The sequence below is a fragment of the Octodon degus genome, unplaced genomic scaffold (genome assembly GCF_000260255.1).
Source record: "Octodon degus isolate 3935 unplaced genomic scaffold, OctDeg1.0 scaffold00084, whole genome shotgun sequence".
Lineage (NCBI taxonomy): Eukaryota > Metazoa > Chordata > Mammalia > Rodentia > Octodontidae > Octodon > Octodon degus.
Genome location: NW_004524660.1, coordinates 11455029 through 11473468, shown reverse-complemented (window position 1 = coordinate 11473468; position 18440 = coordinate 11455029). Strand labels below are relative to the sequence as shown.

Genomic DNA, 18440 nt, shown 5'->3' with positions numbered 1-18440 from the left:
GCTTGCCAGGGAAGCGCTTATTCCACTGAGCCATCTCCCCAGCCCCCCCCAAATGAATTTTTGAAAAATAAAATACCAAAATGTGAATATATCCATATTCACATTTAGTGGCTATTATTTGGTTAGGGTAGATACAGAATATTTTCTTTTCTTTTTCTTTTTTTTTTTTAATGTATTTAGTACAGGGTCTCACTACACAGATCAGACTCATAGTGATTCTCCTGTTTTCAGCCTCCCAAGCACTGGGATTATAGGCGTATACCATCACGCCCAGTGTCAGTCCCCTCCACCACCCCTCGGGGCTGGGCAGGGCCAGTACAGCATCAAACCCCGGGCACTGTGGCCCTTGCATCTGCCTAAGTAGGTGCTTTAATCTGCTGAGCTGTCTGGCCATTCTTCAGAATATTTTCTTCATTGCAGAAAATTCTGTTGAGCAAAACTGATTTTGATCTTTACCAAGAATTTATGTTTCTGCAGATGAAGTAAAAAGATCACATTATATTCATTTTAAAAATGCAGTGTTACAGGATATTTTTTCCTATTTAAAATTATAGTAAAGCACAAAATATCAGCTTTATACCATTGTATAACTCTACTGTCTGTATATTTGGTAAGCAGTATGCACTCTTGTTTTTGCATTAACACCACAAGGCAAAAGTGTTGTAAACAAGTGAAAACTTCAATGAAATTACCAGTGAAGTTTTTAGACTGTAAGTGCTTATTTACATAACTATCTCACTAGAATATAAAAACCATGAACATGGAGATTTGTCTGTTCCTTTATTTACTATGGTGAATTCCCAGCATCTGAACCAGTGGTGGCAATCCTGTGGCATAGATGCCACAGTGGGCTATTTGTATTGAAAGCTCTAAAAGCTTCTCTATTACTGATGTAAACCAAAGCAGGTACTCAGTAATTATTTTAATAACTGAATGAGTTCGACAAAGGGAGAATGGCAGCTATCAAGTGTGGGATGAAGGGATAAATCAGTTTTACCTCAGTTTTTATGAGCTTCATATTAATGTTATGATTTTGTTTTGTGTTTGTCAAGGATTTCTTTATTCAGGATATTAATGCAGGCTTAAAAGATGAAACAGAAATACCTGAGCAGCTAGTAAGTACTTTGACTTAATATTTAAAAGGTATTTGTAAACTCTCTCTCTCTTGTGCATAATTTTTGGAGTAAATTTGTTGCTTTGAATTTAAAATGCATTTTCCTCTAGGATTAGCATTATCAGTAATGATTAGTTCACAAATCAGCTCATGCCCCATAACCAGCTAAAAGTGCGTCTGAGTCTGTTGTGCTTCTAGACTTTTCTTGGTCTACACTTCTTGACCCCTGAAAATATAGGTGGATTAAAGTAGCATGACAGAGATTGGGTGGACACTTAGCAGTTGAGCCATTCTGATAGCTGCTGAAGGAAGAGATTTTTATTAGAAAGAAGAGCCTAAGCTACCACTGAGATTTACCTAACTGTAAGCCTCTAATCAGTCTTTGCCATGGTGCTGTAAAGCAATTTTTTGGCTCCATTATTTAGTTTTATTTCTGTGTATAGGTTCCAATTTCTTCTCTATCTGAAGAGCAGTTGGAAAATTTAATTAAGAAATTGAGAAAAGCAAGTAAAGGTAAGGCTAATTAGCCTAATGTTGTTAATTAAATTATTTTAGAATAATTAGGTGGTGTATGAGTTGATATTCTGGTTTACAGGATATTTCTACCATTGTTTAGTGTCATAGTTTTTCAATTAGATTGCTTAAGCTATTACATTTCTGTTTGGTACAGGTTTGAATTCTACACTTACAGATCACATTATGTCCCATCCAGTGTTGCATGATGCCCTTAATGACCCTAAAAATGGTGATTCTGCAATCAAGCACCTGAAGCAGCAAGTATGTTTAAACCCCAGTAACTACCCTGTCCATTCATTTAAAGCTAACTTCCTGTTTTTTCCTCAATCTAGTTATTAATGAAATTTTATTTAATTTATTTTTTAGGGTTCAAAAATATGTATAAAAATATTTGGCATGAATATGTTTCTGAGTAGAGTATTAAGTATTTAAAAGACCAAAAACTTTAAGGTCAAACCGTTTATCAATGTGACATACAGCCTAATTTTGAAATCACCTTGCTATTTTTCCATATAAGCTAAATGTGTTTGCTTTAGTTTGTAAAATAATCTTGTGAAGTTTGTAGGCTTCTATTTTAGGTAACATTGAAAAATTAAAGTTACTTGGCCCAAGAAGATGCTTTGTTGAGTTTGGAGCAGGAAAGGGAAAATTATCTCACTGGGTTGATATTGCTTTAAAAGATGCTGAAAAAGTTCACTTCATCCTAGTGGAAAAAGTGACCACAAGGTTTAAGGTAAGTGTAACTATTACAGTATATTAGTAACCAAACTTTGTTTACATTTTTCTTACTTAGGAAAAACATTATAAAATCATCTCTTCTAAAATGATTTTTCTTGTGCATTTGCTTATAGCTTTTTGTCAGCTCCAAGTGTGTTGAACACAATCAAAATGAACATAAACTTTTAAATCTAAATTTTGATAGTCCATGATCTATCTGAATTTTTAGTGTTTTGGTTTTGGGGGTTTTTTTTGGAAATGGAAATTGAACTCAACCCTGTGCTTGCCAGGCTGGCATTATGCCACTAAGCTATATATCAGCCTCTTTTGCAAATACAGGAAGATATAGAATCAAGCTGAAGCTCAGACTTAGGAGCCGGGGGTGCCAGGTATGGTGGCATGTACCTGTAGTCTAAACACTCGGGAACGCTAACGCAAGATGACCACTGATTTCAAGCTCAGTCTGGGAAACCTAGCAATTTAGTGGAACCCCGTCACTAAGTAAGTAAGCAAATAAACGGCTCAGCATATAGCTTAGTGTGACATCTTGGGGTTTTACTTCTACCACTTACTATTCATTCATAAACACCTATTGGTATAGTCTCAGGACCATAATAAACACTGGGTATATAAAAAGTTTAAAGAGAGGAAGCAGGAACGATAGCTCAGCAGCAAGCACCTGCCTGGCAAGCATAAGGTCCTGAGTTTGATACCCAGTACAATAAAAAAAAAGTTAAAAAAGAGAAACCTTTATAGAGAAAGGAAAAGGTGAGATTACTGGAATTTAGAAAGGAGAGATAACAAATAATTGTAGTCATGTGTTAAGATATGGGGAGTACAGTCTATGCAAAGTATAGTTCAGGGTTCAAAGAAAGGATTGACAGGTTACACCAAAGAAAGGATATAGAATTACTTCACAGACACAGTGATTCTTGAACTGAATGTTGAAAGGTGAAGTAGTATTTGCTAGCTGAGTTTAAGAAGCACCATAGGGCCAGGGAGATGGCTCAGTAGAATAAGCACTTCCCTGGCAAGCACAAGGGTCTGATATCAATCCCTGGTCCCGCAAAAAAAAAAAAAAAAAAAAAGGAGCACTGTAGGAGACAAGAGCATTGTAACCAAATTCCTGAAGCAAGAAGGAAACATGGAAACGTCTTTGTTTTAATGTGTGTGATATGAAGTGGAGTTCAAGAATAATGAGACTGAGGAGAGCTAGCCAGGAAAAACTTCCCTATATAACTTTCTCCTGCTGTGTGCTGGGACACAGTGGAAAAGATTTGGTTCTTTTTCTTCTTTTTGAGACAGGGTCTCACTATGTAGTTAAGGCTGACCTTAAACTCACTGTGTAGGCCAGGCTGACCTAAATCCTCCTGCATCAGCCTCTCAAGTGCTGGAATTCATGGGTTTGTGCCACCATACTTGGCTAAAATTTGGTTCTTCCCTTCAAGATGTTTATAGATAGTTCTACAAGTATGGAAATATTTTGGTTCTGTATGTTAAGTATGTTATAACAATAGTAAATACCTGATGCAATGGGACCCTAAAGATAGAGAACCAACCTTAGTCTAGTGTGGGCTGCTTGGAAAATTTCTTGGAGGAGGTGACAGTTGAGAAGGGTTCAAAAGACTACATAAGCACTAATGAAGTCAAAAGAATTTTTTCAAGATTTCCTGTAAGTACAATTAAAACTATATCAGAAGAATCTGAGACTTGAAGTAGTGAGATTAATAATAAGATAATATTATGCAATAAATAATCCAGGTAAGAAATGGGCCAGAGAGCCAAGGCCATTGTGATGGAATGCAGAGGGGAAGAGTATGAGAAATGTTAAGATGTTAAAAGCCAAGAACTTGGTGATTTATTGTTCACTGAATTTGAGAAACTCATAATTTTGAGTAATATTTTTATGGCTTAAGTGACTAAGCGGTATCACTCTTTCTGAAATAGGAGTATGCCAGGAGGACCAGAAAGATAGGTTTGGAGGAAGAAATAATTTGGTTGATTCTAAAAGTGTCTAGTTTGCTGTTGAAGTACAGAGTTTTCTAGTTCACAGTCGGGTGTATCTGTCACCTCCTCAGAGAGAATTGGGCCAAGGGCTTAGGTGAGTAGGTCGCAGGTGCACAGGTGGATGAGATGGTGGTTGTCTTTCAGAGAACAAGAAGGGGGCTGAGAGTAGAGTGTTAGAGGTTACGGAGATAAAGCAGCTGGCAAGTAGTCTAAGTCACTGAGCAGCAGTGAACCTTCATGAATCAGACTTTTTTTTTTTTTTTTTGCATTTATAGGGAAGGGTCTACAGGGTGTTCAGGGTCTCACTGCTAGGTTGGACCTGTTTACAGCCTCCCATGAGCTGGGATTACAGGTGTGTGCCACCACGCCCAGTCTCATTTGCTGTCTTAGCACACCCTGGCAGGCCGGGGGATCGAACCCCTGGCCCCTGCGCCTGCTTTCAAGTACTTTAATCCGCTGAGCTATTTGGCCAGCCCTTGAATCATACATTTTTAAAGTTAAAAGAAATAATGTATACATGATAATGAAAAATTAAAACCTTATACACATGCATAATACTGTTTTGGAGTTTTCTTCAGAAAGTGGGCCTGGGGGAGGACCATACTGGAATTTGAACTTGGCTCTTTCTACTTAGCTATCCTTCCAGCCCTACGTAAAATTTTTTGAGACTGAATCTCACTAAGTCACAAAGTTGCCCTGGCAAAGCTCAAACTTTACAATCCTCCACCTCAGCCTCCCATAGTGCTGGGATTACAGACATGTGCCGCTGTGTCCAGCTTAAATTGTACAGTCTTAAGTTTTGTTATGTTTTCTGTTGTTTATTCATTTATTATATATTTGGTACAGGGTCTCACTACACAGTTTGGACTCATAGTGATCCTCCTGTTTTCAGCCTCCCCAGAGCTGAGGTTACAGGCATGTGCCATCACGCCCAGTCTCAGTGGCAGGCTTAGCTTGCCCAGGTGCAGGGCCAGTAGGGTGTGTGATGCCAGGGATCAAGCCCAATCCCTGCACTTGCCTAAGCAGGCGCTTAATCTGCTGAGCTGCCTTGTTGGCCCCATTTTTTTAATAGTAAAAAATAAGATAAGTCATTTACTGTGAGTCTGGAAAACAAATAGAAATATTTTCATTAAGCTTTTGTGTAACATGAAAAATCACTGTTACAATGTTCTGTTTATACAGGTAGATGGCAAACACAGAAAGAAAAATTCAGTGTTTGAAAGACTTCAAATTGATATTCAACACTTGTGTTTGAGTAAGTTGCATAACTTTTGGTTGCTTTACCATAAATCACAGATGTTTCAGTCATGCAGAAAGTTCCTTAGAAATCCAATCATGCAGAACAAGTGCTTCAGAAAGAACAAATTCATCCATTTTTATCAATACAGACTCTTATACATAACAGATTAATATAAACTGAATTATCAAACCTTCAAAAAGCTTTTCAGTATCAACTAGAAATGAAGTGTTATATTTAGGTAGAGTTTAAACATTTTGATAATATGTCCTAAATTGCTTGTCTTATTTAAACTAATATTGTATGTGTTCATACCATGAACTTTTGCTGCCTTCCTATAGACAACATGACTTTACCAAAATCATTAAAGAAAATGAGTTATGGTTATCAGCATTGCTAATATATATAAGAAACTTACTAGAATTTTATACTGTGTTACCACTGTGAAATTCACATTTCATATGCACATACCCCTAGAGCCCTTTTTTTACCTTTTTTGTGGTTTATTATTTTATTTATTTATTTATTTATTTTGGCGGAACCAGGGATTGAACTCAGGTCCTTGCGCTTGCCAGGGAAGCATTTATTCTACTGAGCTATCTCCCTGACCCCTGTGGTTTATTATTTTAAAGAAAATAGTACAAACATATTTCAGCAACATTATCTGTTTATTAATTTTAACCTAGCATTGAGAAACAACCCAGCATTTATATATAAATCACTGGGTTTAGAATTAAAGTTCTGATTAATTTTTTTTCTCTTAGAAGGCCACACTAAATCTTTTACTTCCCAAAGGTGCTAACATAGTTCTTACTTCATTTTATTTCAGACAAGATTCCTGTGCTAAGAGAAGGGAAAATGCCTGTGGTAGGAATTGGGAAACATCTGTGTGGTGTGGCAACAGGTATGTAAATGCGCTAATTTTAAATGAACACACTATGTTAGAGCCTACATAGCCCCAGCCACTTTGGTGGTCTCTTTTGAGGTGATTAGATTTCTCACATTTATAGCTCATCAGTCTTCATAGTAGTACTTTCCTATTTATGTGCTCATTTTGACCATTTCATAGGATGAGTTAAGAATTTTGTGTATAAATCTTATGTTGCATGGGACTGTAAGGGTTTTGGGCTTACAGTTCAATGAAAAAAAAAAGAGAAACTTCATTTAGAGAAACTGTATAATTCTATCTCCAAAGGGACTGGCTTCTTTAAAAAAGGTGATTGGGAAGTATCAGTAGCCTCTCCCACTGGAAAATCACTGTCTTTCTTGGGAAAAAGAAATTTTAGACCAGAAAAAAATCTAAGATGTTATTGTTTTAGAACTTTTTTTCATTCAATCTAGAGTGGTAAGTTGAAACATCATGCACTTAGGAATCAGTCTAGCTTTCAGCTCTTCTGTGTAATTTTAACCTTTGTGAGCTTTGGTTACCTCATCTGTAATATAGTGAAGATAATATAATTTAAAAGGTTGCATGTGAAGTGCTCACTAAAATTGGCTGTTGGTACTCCTTATTCCTGGCCTCTGCTAATTTCATCATCTACACACATGGGAACCCACAGCCCCTACAAAAGATCATTTAGTTGGCTGAAAAAGACTCTGAGCACTATATAATTGGGCGGTCCTTCATAGTTGGAATGGTCCTTCATAGTTGGAATACTTCACACACCTTATTTGACACTCATAAAAGCCTTCTGAAGTCAACTGTTCCTTGGGGTTGGGAGAAGCATATACTTTCATCTATTTCAGATTTCTTTTAAGTGGAACCTACAATGACCATTTCTCATGTTCTATACACTTTACCCCCATGATTCGTTCTAATCTGAATTCCCCTTTCAACATTCTATTTCCTTTTCTTCTGTGACACTTCTTTCCCAGTTCATCCCCTTTACTAAGACCGTTCTTTCTGCTTATTTCTTGGTCACTTTCCCCTCTTTGTCCCCCAGTATTAATATTCAGATCAGACCTGTAATGTGTCTTTCCCCTTCTTTGATAGGTCTGCCAGCTTTTCTAGTCAGCAACATCAAATCTTGTGTGCTTCCTAATACACTATACTGTCCCTATTACCTTTAAAATCCCATTGTCCTCCATCCCCAAAGCTAGTCAGTTTCTACTCAGCTCAGTTATCACCATTTACAAGGAACCTCCTTAAATGAGATACGCTTTCTTAATATTGTGGGAATACCTACTACACAACTTTATCTTACCAGCTTAACTGTTCAGATAACTAATTCTCCCACCACGCTCTGAATTTTTCGAGAATAGACCATATCCTAATAAAATGCTGGGAATATAACAAGAACTGAACAAATGTTTTCATGAATGAGTGATCTTAGCAACCAATTTGTTGTTTCACTGTCCCTTTCCAAGGATGTAGGTTTATGCCTTATAAGATCATTACAGAAACTAGGAATGGAATCATGCTGAGGCAGGAGGATTGTAAAGAGTTCAAGGCCAGTCTGAATTACAAAATGAGAGTCTTTCTTAAAAAATTAAAAACAAAAACACAAATCATTATATAAAAGGTATTAAAATAGATTGTTAAAGCTCCTTTTCATTTTGAAATAACTTAATCCTTTTAAACTCTCATCTGATTATTCTCATTTCTAAAAATCTTTTGCTTAAGTTAAATATGAATAAAACTACACCTGAATATATTTTGTAGAAACGTAGCACAATGTTATACTTGTAGTCCCAGGTACTCTGGAGGCTAAGGCAGGAGGATGGCATATTTAAGGCCAGCCTATACAACTTAGTGAGACACCCATCTCAAAATTTAAAAAAAAAAGGAAAGGAAAGGAAAAAAATAATAGTTTATGAAATAATAGATTAGCTATCACTTGTTCCAAATATAGGTTCCAAATAATGTTGTTGACTTAAATTCATGTATTGAATTAAATTTACTAATGAAATATCAGATCATTTGTCACTTGTGATGTGTTAGGGTAATAAAATGTAAAAATATGTATCCATTGTTGATTCCTGAGATATAATGTTATGTATAATCAGAGAAAATGTGGGATTTTATGGTTAATAGTTATAGCTTTTCAAATATTTTGAAAAATGTAACAGTTTTTGTCATCAAAAATCCAGTTTAAAAATTTTTAAATGTTCTAATTCATTTTATTTGAATATGAAGTAATGCCACTCTAAATTTGTGTGTGTTAATTACTACCTCCTCAAAGCTTTGCACACAAAAGGCATTCATTAAATACTTATTGGCTGCAAGCGTAATTACAGATAGGTGACTCCACAAACCCTACTTTGCACATTCTGATGCCCTTTTTGCAACTTCAGTTCATAAATATTCACAGTGAGTATCTTATCAAGATGAGTTTTTTGACCTACTGTAGCATCAAAATGCTAAGCAGAATTGTTTTCCTTAATTCATTTCTTTGGGTTTCTTGACTTTAAAATTTCTATGAAATATAACTATAGATGGATAAATGTTTTCTGGTTTTAGTTTGTCTTTTTTCCCCCTGTACCAGGGACTGAACACAAAGCCTCACATTGAATTAGATACCCAACCCTTTTTTATTTTTTATTTTGAGGCAGGGTCTCACTGAGTCATTAAATTACCTAGGCTGGACTTGAATTTGTGATCCTCCTTTCCCAGCCTCCCAGAATACTGAGATTATAAGCTGTGCCCTCACACCTGGCTGATGTTTTTTATAAGTCATTTCCTCAGCCAGGGTCGAAGAACTGAGAAGCAATCCAAGTAGCTGAACGTAAATTTTTCAGACTGTAGAGAGCTTCAGATAGTTTTACTGGGAAGTAGGCTTCATGCAAAATCACTAGAGAAATTAAGATAGAAAACAAATTTGCACAAAGTTAATTTGTGAGGCAAGTATAAAGCTAAGTAAGTCTTTTATTGTTTTTGTTGTTGAATTTTTAAAAACCGTAATGTTTAATAAATGTTAAAAAATATTTTTAAAGATGATGTGGTTTGGGGGGCCACATAATTGTGTTTGCAGATCTTGCATTACGATGTTTGGTTGAAACCTATGCTGCCAGTTATGAGGAAAGGAATGAAGAACCTTTAGCCAAACGCATAAAGAATGATAAAACAGAAAAAGGAATTAACACTTTGACCAAGGAAAGAAGTGAAAAAAATGTCCCAGACAAGTGGACTCCTGTGGCTGGCATTGTTATTGCCCTCTGTTGTCACCACAGGTGTGATTGGAGACATTATGTGGGCAAAGAATATTTCAGGGCGCTAGGCCTTGGAGCAGTGGAATTCCACTATTTCCAGCGAATGAGCAGTTGGGCCACTTGTGGGATGCAGGAAGCATTGTTGGAATCTTCAGATGTGACTGCAGAGAGAAAGAGCGACCAGAACGATGACCGTGAAGAGCATGAGGGTGGAGCACGCAGGACCGCAGAAGAGAGCGCCGACAGCCCCCCTGGGTAAGCGATGGCTTCTGTAATGCACAGCACTAGAGGAGAAATGCTTCGTTATTGCTGTGGAGTGCAGTCTCTCCCTCCCTGGCAGAGGGGAGTGCATTCCACAACGCCTCATGCATGGCTGCAGCTGTATAGTCCCAGACCCTAGCTACAAGCACTGCAGCCTGGCGCTCAGTCTGCTGAGATGCTGAGTGACCCGTAGGCGGGCAGTGTGTGAGCGTGGCCGTGCTCAACAGGAGTGGTTCACTCCCGGGGTGGGGTGAAGTGGGCTGGTGTAAGGTTTGCTGCTCACAACAGCACTGATTTAAAAAGCCTAAGATGTTTATTTGTGTAATTTTCTGTGTAATATTTTCACAGAATACAATCTCTGTCACTGAAACCCACAAAAAAGTAAAACCTTTAATGAGAGAAGGCTACTTTTTTTCGATGACCATTAAAACATTTTATTCATAAATACATATTTTCCAGTGTAATTTTAGAGTAAGTTAGAATACATCTTTACTTTGATCCTAAAATATGTCTTGGAAGCATGGGACATAATGTACTTAACAGCTTCTTAACAAATAAAACTGGCTAAAATAATTTGTATAAGCCTTTATAAAATTTTAATATTTTGTATGTTTATTCAACTTAGGCTTCTTACTGTTGAAGAAAAGAAGAAAATAGGACATCTTTGCAAACTGCTGATCGATCAAGGCCGAGCCCAATACTTAGAGCAGAAGGGATTTCATCCTGCTTTACAGTACTACACAGACCCTTGGGTGTCTTTAGAAAATGTGTTGCTAACAGCTCTACCAATTCATTCTTTATCACCAGAAACAACTGCTTAATGGAAAAGAAATTTGGGTATCAACTGTCTTCCACCAAAAATACCTTTTAAATTATATTTTTATATTCACAAAAATATAATTTGAATAGATGATCTTTAAAAATACTGTGGCCTAATTTATCTGTAGCAGTAGCTTTGCTTTTTACTTGAGAAATCCAAACAAAGTAGTCACCAAATTCTGAAAATAATCTTCTTCAGCAGGGCATTTTGAATTATATTATCCATCAGTATTAATGAAGGTTGGTGAAGTAGCTGAACACTTGACCCAGTCATCTGAAACACATAGTACATCATGTAATTAAGATTAATTTCTATTTATATTAATTGGGGAAATTTATTTCCTTTGGTTTTATTTAATTTTTTTTTTTGTATCTCAAATTCAAGATACAAATAATCGGTTGTCAATTTGTAACAAGGGTCAGTCTTAGAACTTAGCCTATGTATGGATTTTATTATTCTGTACAGATCTGGATCCAGGAATGGTGACACATACCTGTTTTCCCAGGACCTGAGCAGATGGATCATGATTTCAAAGCCAGGCTAGGTTACGTAGCAAGACCCTGTCTCACAAAACCACCAGTAAACAACCAACCAATCAAACAAGTAGAAACCCACAGATCTGGAAAGGCTATTCACAATCAGTAATGGAATCCTCTGGCAGCTTCCTCACATGTATTTGTATACTACCAGAATTTGTTCATGACAAACAACAAAACTGAAGAGATGTTTTCCACTGAACAAAAAATCACTTCAGTTTTTGTTGAATTATTATAGTACTTTAAAGTTATATTTATAAATACAAATCACAAAGTAAATTTGAAATTTGCAAATAGCTTCTAAGTTAAATACACACACATATAATAAAGCTATTTCTTACATATGTAATACAAACATTAAGTATGTTCTCTCCTGTTTGGGAAAATAAGTTGAAATAAGGTGGAAATTTAAAAAATTAAACCAAAAACCTCAACACATTTATGCCTTATTTAACTGATGAATGGTTTCTATGCACAAGCAAACATTAAACCAAGCATACAGTAGAACTGTTACTCTCTTTCACATCTTATCCTTGATTTGTTTTTGTATTTATTTGTAAAAATTGTCTTAATTGTCAAAACATATGCCAAGACAAAGATCCAGAATTATTGATTTCAATTATGATATTTCTAAGGTAACTATTTTTATTCTGTATGTCTATTGTTAAATGAATTATAAATAAGACTAGCCCATTTTTAATTTCTGACTTTTCTAATTTAATCTTACATGTTTTGTCAGTCTGCCTAAGTTCAGATCCCAATCCTCTTGCCCCTTAATAGGTGACCATGGGCAAACTACTTATCTCTTTGTGCCTCAGTTTTGTCCTCTTAAAATGGGGATCATGATGTGGTGACAATAAAACCTACCTCACAAGGTTATTGTGTGCATCACACGAGGTGACATAAGCGAAATGCTTAGCATCACAGCAAGCCCAGAGTAAGTAATAAATACTAACTAGAAGTAGTAATTCATGAATCTGATTTTAATAACATAATAGGCAGGCTTTTGTCTTGTTATCTCTTTAAGTTGTTAACTTTTTCCTCATGTTAATAGTCATATCAAGTATTAAAACAAGGTAATTTGATTATTTTTAAGTTACCCATGTTCCTTAATCTAGAGAACATTAAGTGAAGATGGTACATCATTCAATAATTAACCTTATTTTTGTCAGAAATGTTCATTTGTGAGATAAAATTTATTTTGTATCATTCTACAGTTTATGCCCAGAAATAAAAGATATTCTACAAAAAGTATAATCTCAGTTATGTTTCATGAGGCATTCATAATACATGCAAGGATTATCCTGATTCCGCTCACTGATGTATGTCCGATAGGGTACTGAATACTTCATAGGAAAATAAACTTATTCTAGAACATTGTACCTTTAGGTCAAGATTATTGTTTTTCCCAGCCTTGTCTTTTTTCACATGGCATGACAAAATGACTGTGTGGGACATGCATGCTCAGCAAACCCCCTTCTTGAATGTCACATTTATCCATACCACTGATTAGAGTTTTCAGTGATAAGCACAGATGCCTCCAGTTTGTCATCACTGATACAATGAGCAGATCCTGCATGTTCACAGGTGCATCAAACTTACTGTTAAAACGAGCTCATCCTCTGCTGTACCACCTGATTCTGCCCACCACAGCAGCTTCTCCCCACCTCTGCACCACCATCCGCTCAGCTGCCCCTCTGTTCACTTGAGCTGCTACCTCTTCTCACCTTCATTCGGGTCATAACTACCTGTTTGTCTCATATTCTTCTGTTTCCAGAATCAGGCCCCACACTATTAGAACTTTTTCCTTGTGTTCTCCCAGTCTGTCCTCTGCTTCTGTGACCTTGTCACAGAATTAATTACTTGCTAAACTAGACATTGGCATATACCAATTTTAGTGACTTAGTCTCATAACTTACATTTTTAAATCTGCCACTGGATACATTGGCAGAATGGTTTTCTAATGGAAAAACTGCACTCATTTTTTAAAGTATTTGTTGGTTTGAATCAAAAGTCTACCTTGTCAGTCAAAAGCTACATTTTAGTGATTTATTGCCATGATTTCTACTTTACTGTAGTTTCCATTACTTTTATGAGCAGAATTGTGCTCTTTGCTGTATTCTTCCAATCATAGTTTAAGGCTTTCTTAAAATTATATATAAATATATATATATATATATATATATATATATATATTAGCTGCGTGTGGTAGTGCAGACCAATAAACTCAGATGATTAAGGGCCTAAGGTAGGTGGGAAGATCACAAGTTCAAACAGCCTGACCAACTTAGTGAGAAGTTTTTCAAAGTCTGAAAAGGTCTAAAAATGTAACAGTGCAGAGGCCCTGGGTTCAATCCCCTGTACTGGAAAAAAAAAAAAAAATTTAGACAAATCTATTAATTCGTTGAAATCTGTGTATCAGAATCTCACATTTGGGGATATAGGTCAGTAGTAGAATGCTTAACTAGCATGTCTGAAGTTCTAGCTTGATCTCCAGCATTGAAAAAATAACAAAAAACCTTTCTCTTAATAGCTTTCATTCCTAAGTAAAATGTTTTTGTTGTGGGGTTTTGTTTTGATTTTTTTTTTTTTATTGTATTTAGTATAGGATCTACAGGGTCTCACTATGTAGATCAAACTCTAGTGACTTTCCTGTTTTCACCTCCCCAAGCCGTGGGATTACAGGCGCATGCCACCATGCCCAGTCTCAATCACCCATCTCAGCACGCCCAGGGGCAGGGCCAGCACACTGGGGGTTGAACCCCAGCCTCTGTGCTCTGCCTAAGCAGGCATTTTAGTCCGTTGAGCTATCTGGCCAGCCCCGTAAAATGATTTTTTGATGTTTACTAACGATAAAGGGCATAGCTGAGGTGTGTTCATACTCAAATTGACATGTATAACAAACTTGGCTGAGGTAATGAAGCTGTTAAGAATCATGTCTTAGGGCTGGGGAGATAGCTCAGTGGTCTCAGTACCTGCCTGGCAAGTGAAGGACCTGGGTTTGATCCCAAGTGCTGCATGCTGTATCAGCCCCAGAACCTGGGAGACGCTGTGCTGGCCATTGAACCAGGCATGGTGGTACATGCCTGTAATCCCAGCACTGTGGAGGTTGAGACAGGAGGATCACTATGAGTCCAAGTTGTGTAGCAAGACCCTCTACCAAATAAATAAAAGATTAAAAAATAATTTTAAAAGATAAGAATTGTGTCTTCAAGCTGGGCATGATGGAATACACCAAAATTCCAGTACTCAGGAGGTAGAGGTAGGAGAATTTCTATGAGTTGAAGGCCAGTCTGAGCTACATAGTGAGACCCTGTTTCAAACAAAACAAAGATACTATTTTTAATGTCTTCACAACCTCCCTTCAGGCCCTTATCTGAATTATTACCAGTTGAATTTCACTATGTCACCCACAGTATTTGCCAAAAGACCAGAATTTTGTAGAAAAAGTAAAATAGAAGTTGATAAAGGAATTAATAAGATAGAAGTTAATTATATATGCATTCCTCTAACCCCCAAAAGAAAGATCTGTAATGTATACAAATCTTATACCTGCCCTTCTCCGGGACTCCTGTATGTATTTGTGCATAAACTGAAGGCCAAATAATTCCTGTTCCTCTTCATCTGTACTTTCACTGAGAGGAAGTGTTACTTCTAATTTTAGTGGGTTGTCTCTAAAGTTGACGAACCTAGCAGCACACACACAAAACAAAAACAAAGCAGTTTTATAGTATATATTTCCCTGGATAAAAGTTGAATGATAACATACTAATTTGCTGTTATTTTACTGGTTTTAATAACTGAATATCTTGGTGAGTTGTGATATGCCCCAAGAATCTTTATTTCCTAGAAGGAAAAAAAAAATACTAGCTGGAGACAAGTTACTTTCAGAAGTTACAAATATTGCAACTATTAGTTCATAACATTCATTTGGTAGTTTAACTTTAAGAGCAATTTTAATGCATCTTAACTATATGATCAGTGCTATGAATGTCATTGCTGCCTGTGTGTGTGTTATTTATCCTTGTGTCTTTACCGTTCAGTGCAGGACTAATAGTTGCTGAATAAATGAAGGCCAAGAATGTTACTCTGTGAATGAATGAATGAATGATTTTGTGGTGGAAGTTTTGGTGTGTATTCTCTTATTCTTACTGTCAGCACATTAGATCTTAGAAACACTCAGTGTAGTTCTGATCGTAAGGACTAAAATATTATACTACCAGTTACATGGTAGCCTGTGTCCATTTTTAGTTTGGAGGTAAGTGACTATATCTTTTTGGTTTTTATTTTGCTAATAAGATGTTTTAGAAGTATTAAAGAATTTCCATGAAAATGTTACAAATGTAAGACATTTCTTTATTTTCTTTTTCTTTTTTTTTTTTTTTTTTTTTTTTTGGCAGAACCGGGGATTGAACTCAGACCTTTGCATTTGCCAGGGAAGGGTTTATTCTACTGAACCATCTCCCCAGCTCCTTGTAAGACATTTCTTAGAGCTAATAAATCTCAGTGTTGTCCTAGTTTCAAGTTTCTTAAATAGTTGAGAACAGACTACATGAATACTATTTGTCCAATGAGGTAACTTCTATTGGGCATGGTGGTGCATGCCTGTAATACGAGCACTTCGGCAGGCAGAGGCAGGATTATCAAAAATTCAAGTCCAGAGCCCAACATAGCCAGACCTGTCTCAAAGTAAAAAATTGATGAGAAGGTTGGAGTACATTTTTGGGTTCAATCCCCAGTACTGAAGAGCATTGTGTGTGTGTGTGTGTGTGTGCGCGCGCGCGCGCGCGTGTGCACGCGCATGTGTGTAATCCAGCACAATGTTTTTAAAATACATACCTTCATAATATCTAAACATTCACAGAAATAAATCAAATATATGCCAACTTTCCCACATCGTTCTGTGGCCTGAAATGAACAGGTCAGGTTTGGCTGTAGCTCTTTACCTCAGATTTGCCATTTCCTCCATGCATACTGGAATATCTTGCATTTTATTGTTGCTGAGAACAAGAGTACTCAGATTTTTCATATTGCTGATTGTTTCTGGCAAGCATGTTATTTCATTCCGTTGTAGCCACAATGTATGTAGACTTTGCATTCTGAAGAATTAGAAGCTTATGCAGTTAGTCAAATATAAATACATTTAAAAAATGTTCAACATCACTGGTCATTCAAGAGATGCAAATTAAAGCATCACTGAGATTGCATCCCACCCCAGAAAGAATGGCTACCATCAAGAAATCAACCGATGACCACTGCTGGAAGGACTGTGGAGAGAAAGGAGCCCTTCTCCACTGTTGGTGGGAATGTAGACTGGTACATCCACTGAAGAAATCACTGTGGAGATTCCTTAAAAAACAGTAGAGATCCCATTCTACCAGCTCTTCCCTTCTGAGTATCTTCCTAGAAGAACTGAAAATATATCATAGTGACATATGTGCACCTATGTTTCCAGCGGCACAGTTTGTAATAGCTAAATCTTGGAAACCCAAATGCTCATCAACTGAGGAATGGGTAAAAAAGATGTGGTATTTTAATACAATGGATTATTGTTCAGCTATAAAGAATAAACTTGAGACTTTTATAGGTAACTGGATACAGCTTGAGACCATAATCATAAGTGAAATAAATCAGACTCACATGTGTAAACATTGTATTGTCTTCCTGGTGTGAGAAACTCAAAGAATAAATAAGGTCTAAAATGTACAATAGATGTGAAATGGTAAGAAATTGTTGAAAAGGAAAAAGGAACTGGGTAGGTGAAAAGGGAAGCAATGCAAATCAATCGTACTATTAGTATCTTAGCTCCCTGAAAAGGGTTGTGCTAATATCAATTGGAAAATGTGTGCTTGTGTCTTGTACTCTGAGTAGCTACTTTCAAAGGTAGCAGCATGTAATATACTAATTGTATTTTATGAAATTTTATTTTCATCAAATAAGAAAAGCTGAATTCTTATTACCTTAAAAATCAGATGTCATCTCACAGTATCTCATTTAACCAATATGCTTATTGAATTGACTGATTATATTACCTGATTACTAGGGAAACTGTATCAGGGAGTTAATCTCTATAATATAGTACTCATATCCTGTGATGGTAGAAATAAAATCAACATATTTTACAATTCTTTACTTTTCTTACAGTTTTCATAATGAATAATATCTGAGTTTTGCAAGAATAGTCAGAAATTATTATATGCTGACTGGGTGTGGTGACATAGGCCTGTAACCCCAGTACTCTGGGAGGCTCAGGCAGGAATATCACAAATTCACATCTAGCATGGGTAATTTAGCAACTCAATTTTAAGGAGTGTGTATGTAGCTCAATGTGAATGCAGGCCCTGGGTTTAACTTACAGTACCAAGGGGACAGGAGTAGAGGGGTTCAGAGAAATCCCATTAAGGTTCACACAGTGCACACACTAACAGCATGGACTCAGGTCAGGGTGTCTAGGTCCAAATCCGAGCTAAATACCTATTAACTGACCTTGGGCACTCCTTTCTCAAGTATGCAGAAATGGCTGGCATGACAAGGCAGTGCTTTTATTATTGTTATGACATATTCTTGTTACTGTCTTGAAGTCAGCCATTTTTTCTACTCCCTAAGCCTTTTTTATTTATTTGGAATAAATGAAAACATTCTGTTGAAACACAGCCTATTTCAAGCTATATGATCTCCTTTAGTTGATAGTGCTCAAGATTCTATTGGTCTTGTTTAGTTCATTATCTGATATTTTTCCTAGGTGGTTTTAAGCTGTTTGTTAATAGCATAAAAAGATATTTATTTTACCTTTCTATGGTACTAGGAAGTTGTTCAAGTCTGTTGCTTCCCATGTCCAGCCACTCAAGGGCAGGCATGTTCAACACAGCCAGAGGTATTGTAGTGAAGTGGTTCATACTCAAATCAAGGTGAGTAAGTTTTAAGAGATTGCTGAGCTGAAGAGGAAAGCAAGATTTTTCAAAATAAAGTCGTACAATGTAAACTGAGAGGCTCATGTGGATACAGGAGATATTTCATGATCAAAGAATGTTCACATTACACTTGGGCTTTAAACATAAAATTTTTAAAAAACATAAAATTTTG

The 18440-nt window shown here is 36.5% G+C and overlaps 2 protein-coding genes across 4 annotated transcripts in view; one reads left to right on the top strand and one right to left on the bottom strand.

The window, feature by feature from the left end:
• Trmt13 (tRNA methyltransferase 13 homolog) overlaps positions 1–12584 on the top strand; it is a 23219-nt gene extending 10635 nt beyond the window's left edge. Inside the window, exons 4-11 of the mRNA XM_004636974.2 lie at positions 1053–1115; positions 1558–1627; positions 1785–1891; positions 2196–2363; positions 5537–5609; positions 6421–6495; positions 9563–9995; positions 10627–12584. Coding sequence (XP_004637031.1) covers positions 1053–1115; positions 1558–1627; positions 1785–1891; positions 2196–2363; positions 5537–5609; positions 6421–6495; positions 9563–9995; positions 10627–10822 — 1185 coding nt within the window. The 3' untranslated portion in view covers positions 10823–12584. The remainder of the gene's footprint in view (positions 1–1052; positions 1116–1557; positions 1628–1784; positions 1892–2195; positions 2364–5536; positions 5610–6420; positions 6496–9562; positions 9996–10626) is intronic.
• Positions 10827–18440, bottom strand: part of Lrrc39 (leucine rich repeat containing 39) — a 63216-nt gene continuing 55602 nt past the window's right edge. The window contains exons 6-9 of one of the 3 annotated variants that reach the window (XM_023721748.1): positions 18147–18292; positions 16304–16456; positions 14910–15046; positions 10827–11094 (exon numbers count right to left, since the gene is read on the bottom strand). In XM_023721748.1, coding sequence (XP_023577516.1) covers positions 11039–11094; positions 14910–15046; positions 16304–16456; positions 18147–18292 — 492 coding nt within the window. In that variant the 3' untranslated portion in view covers positions 10827–11038. The remainder of the gene's footprint in view (positions 11095–14909; positions 15047–16303; positions 16457–18146; positions 18293–18440) is intronic. The other 2 variants (XM_004636975.3, XM_023721749.1) reach the window with 2 other exon arrangements.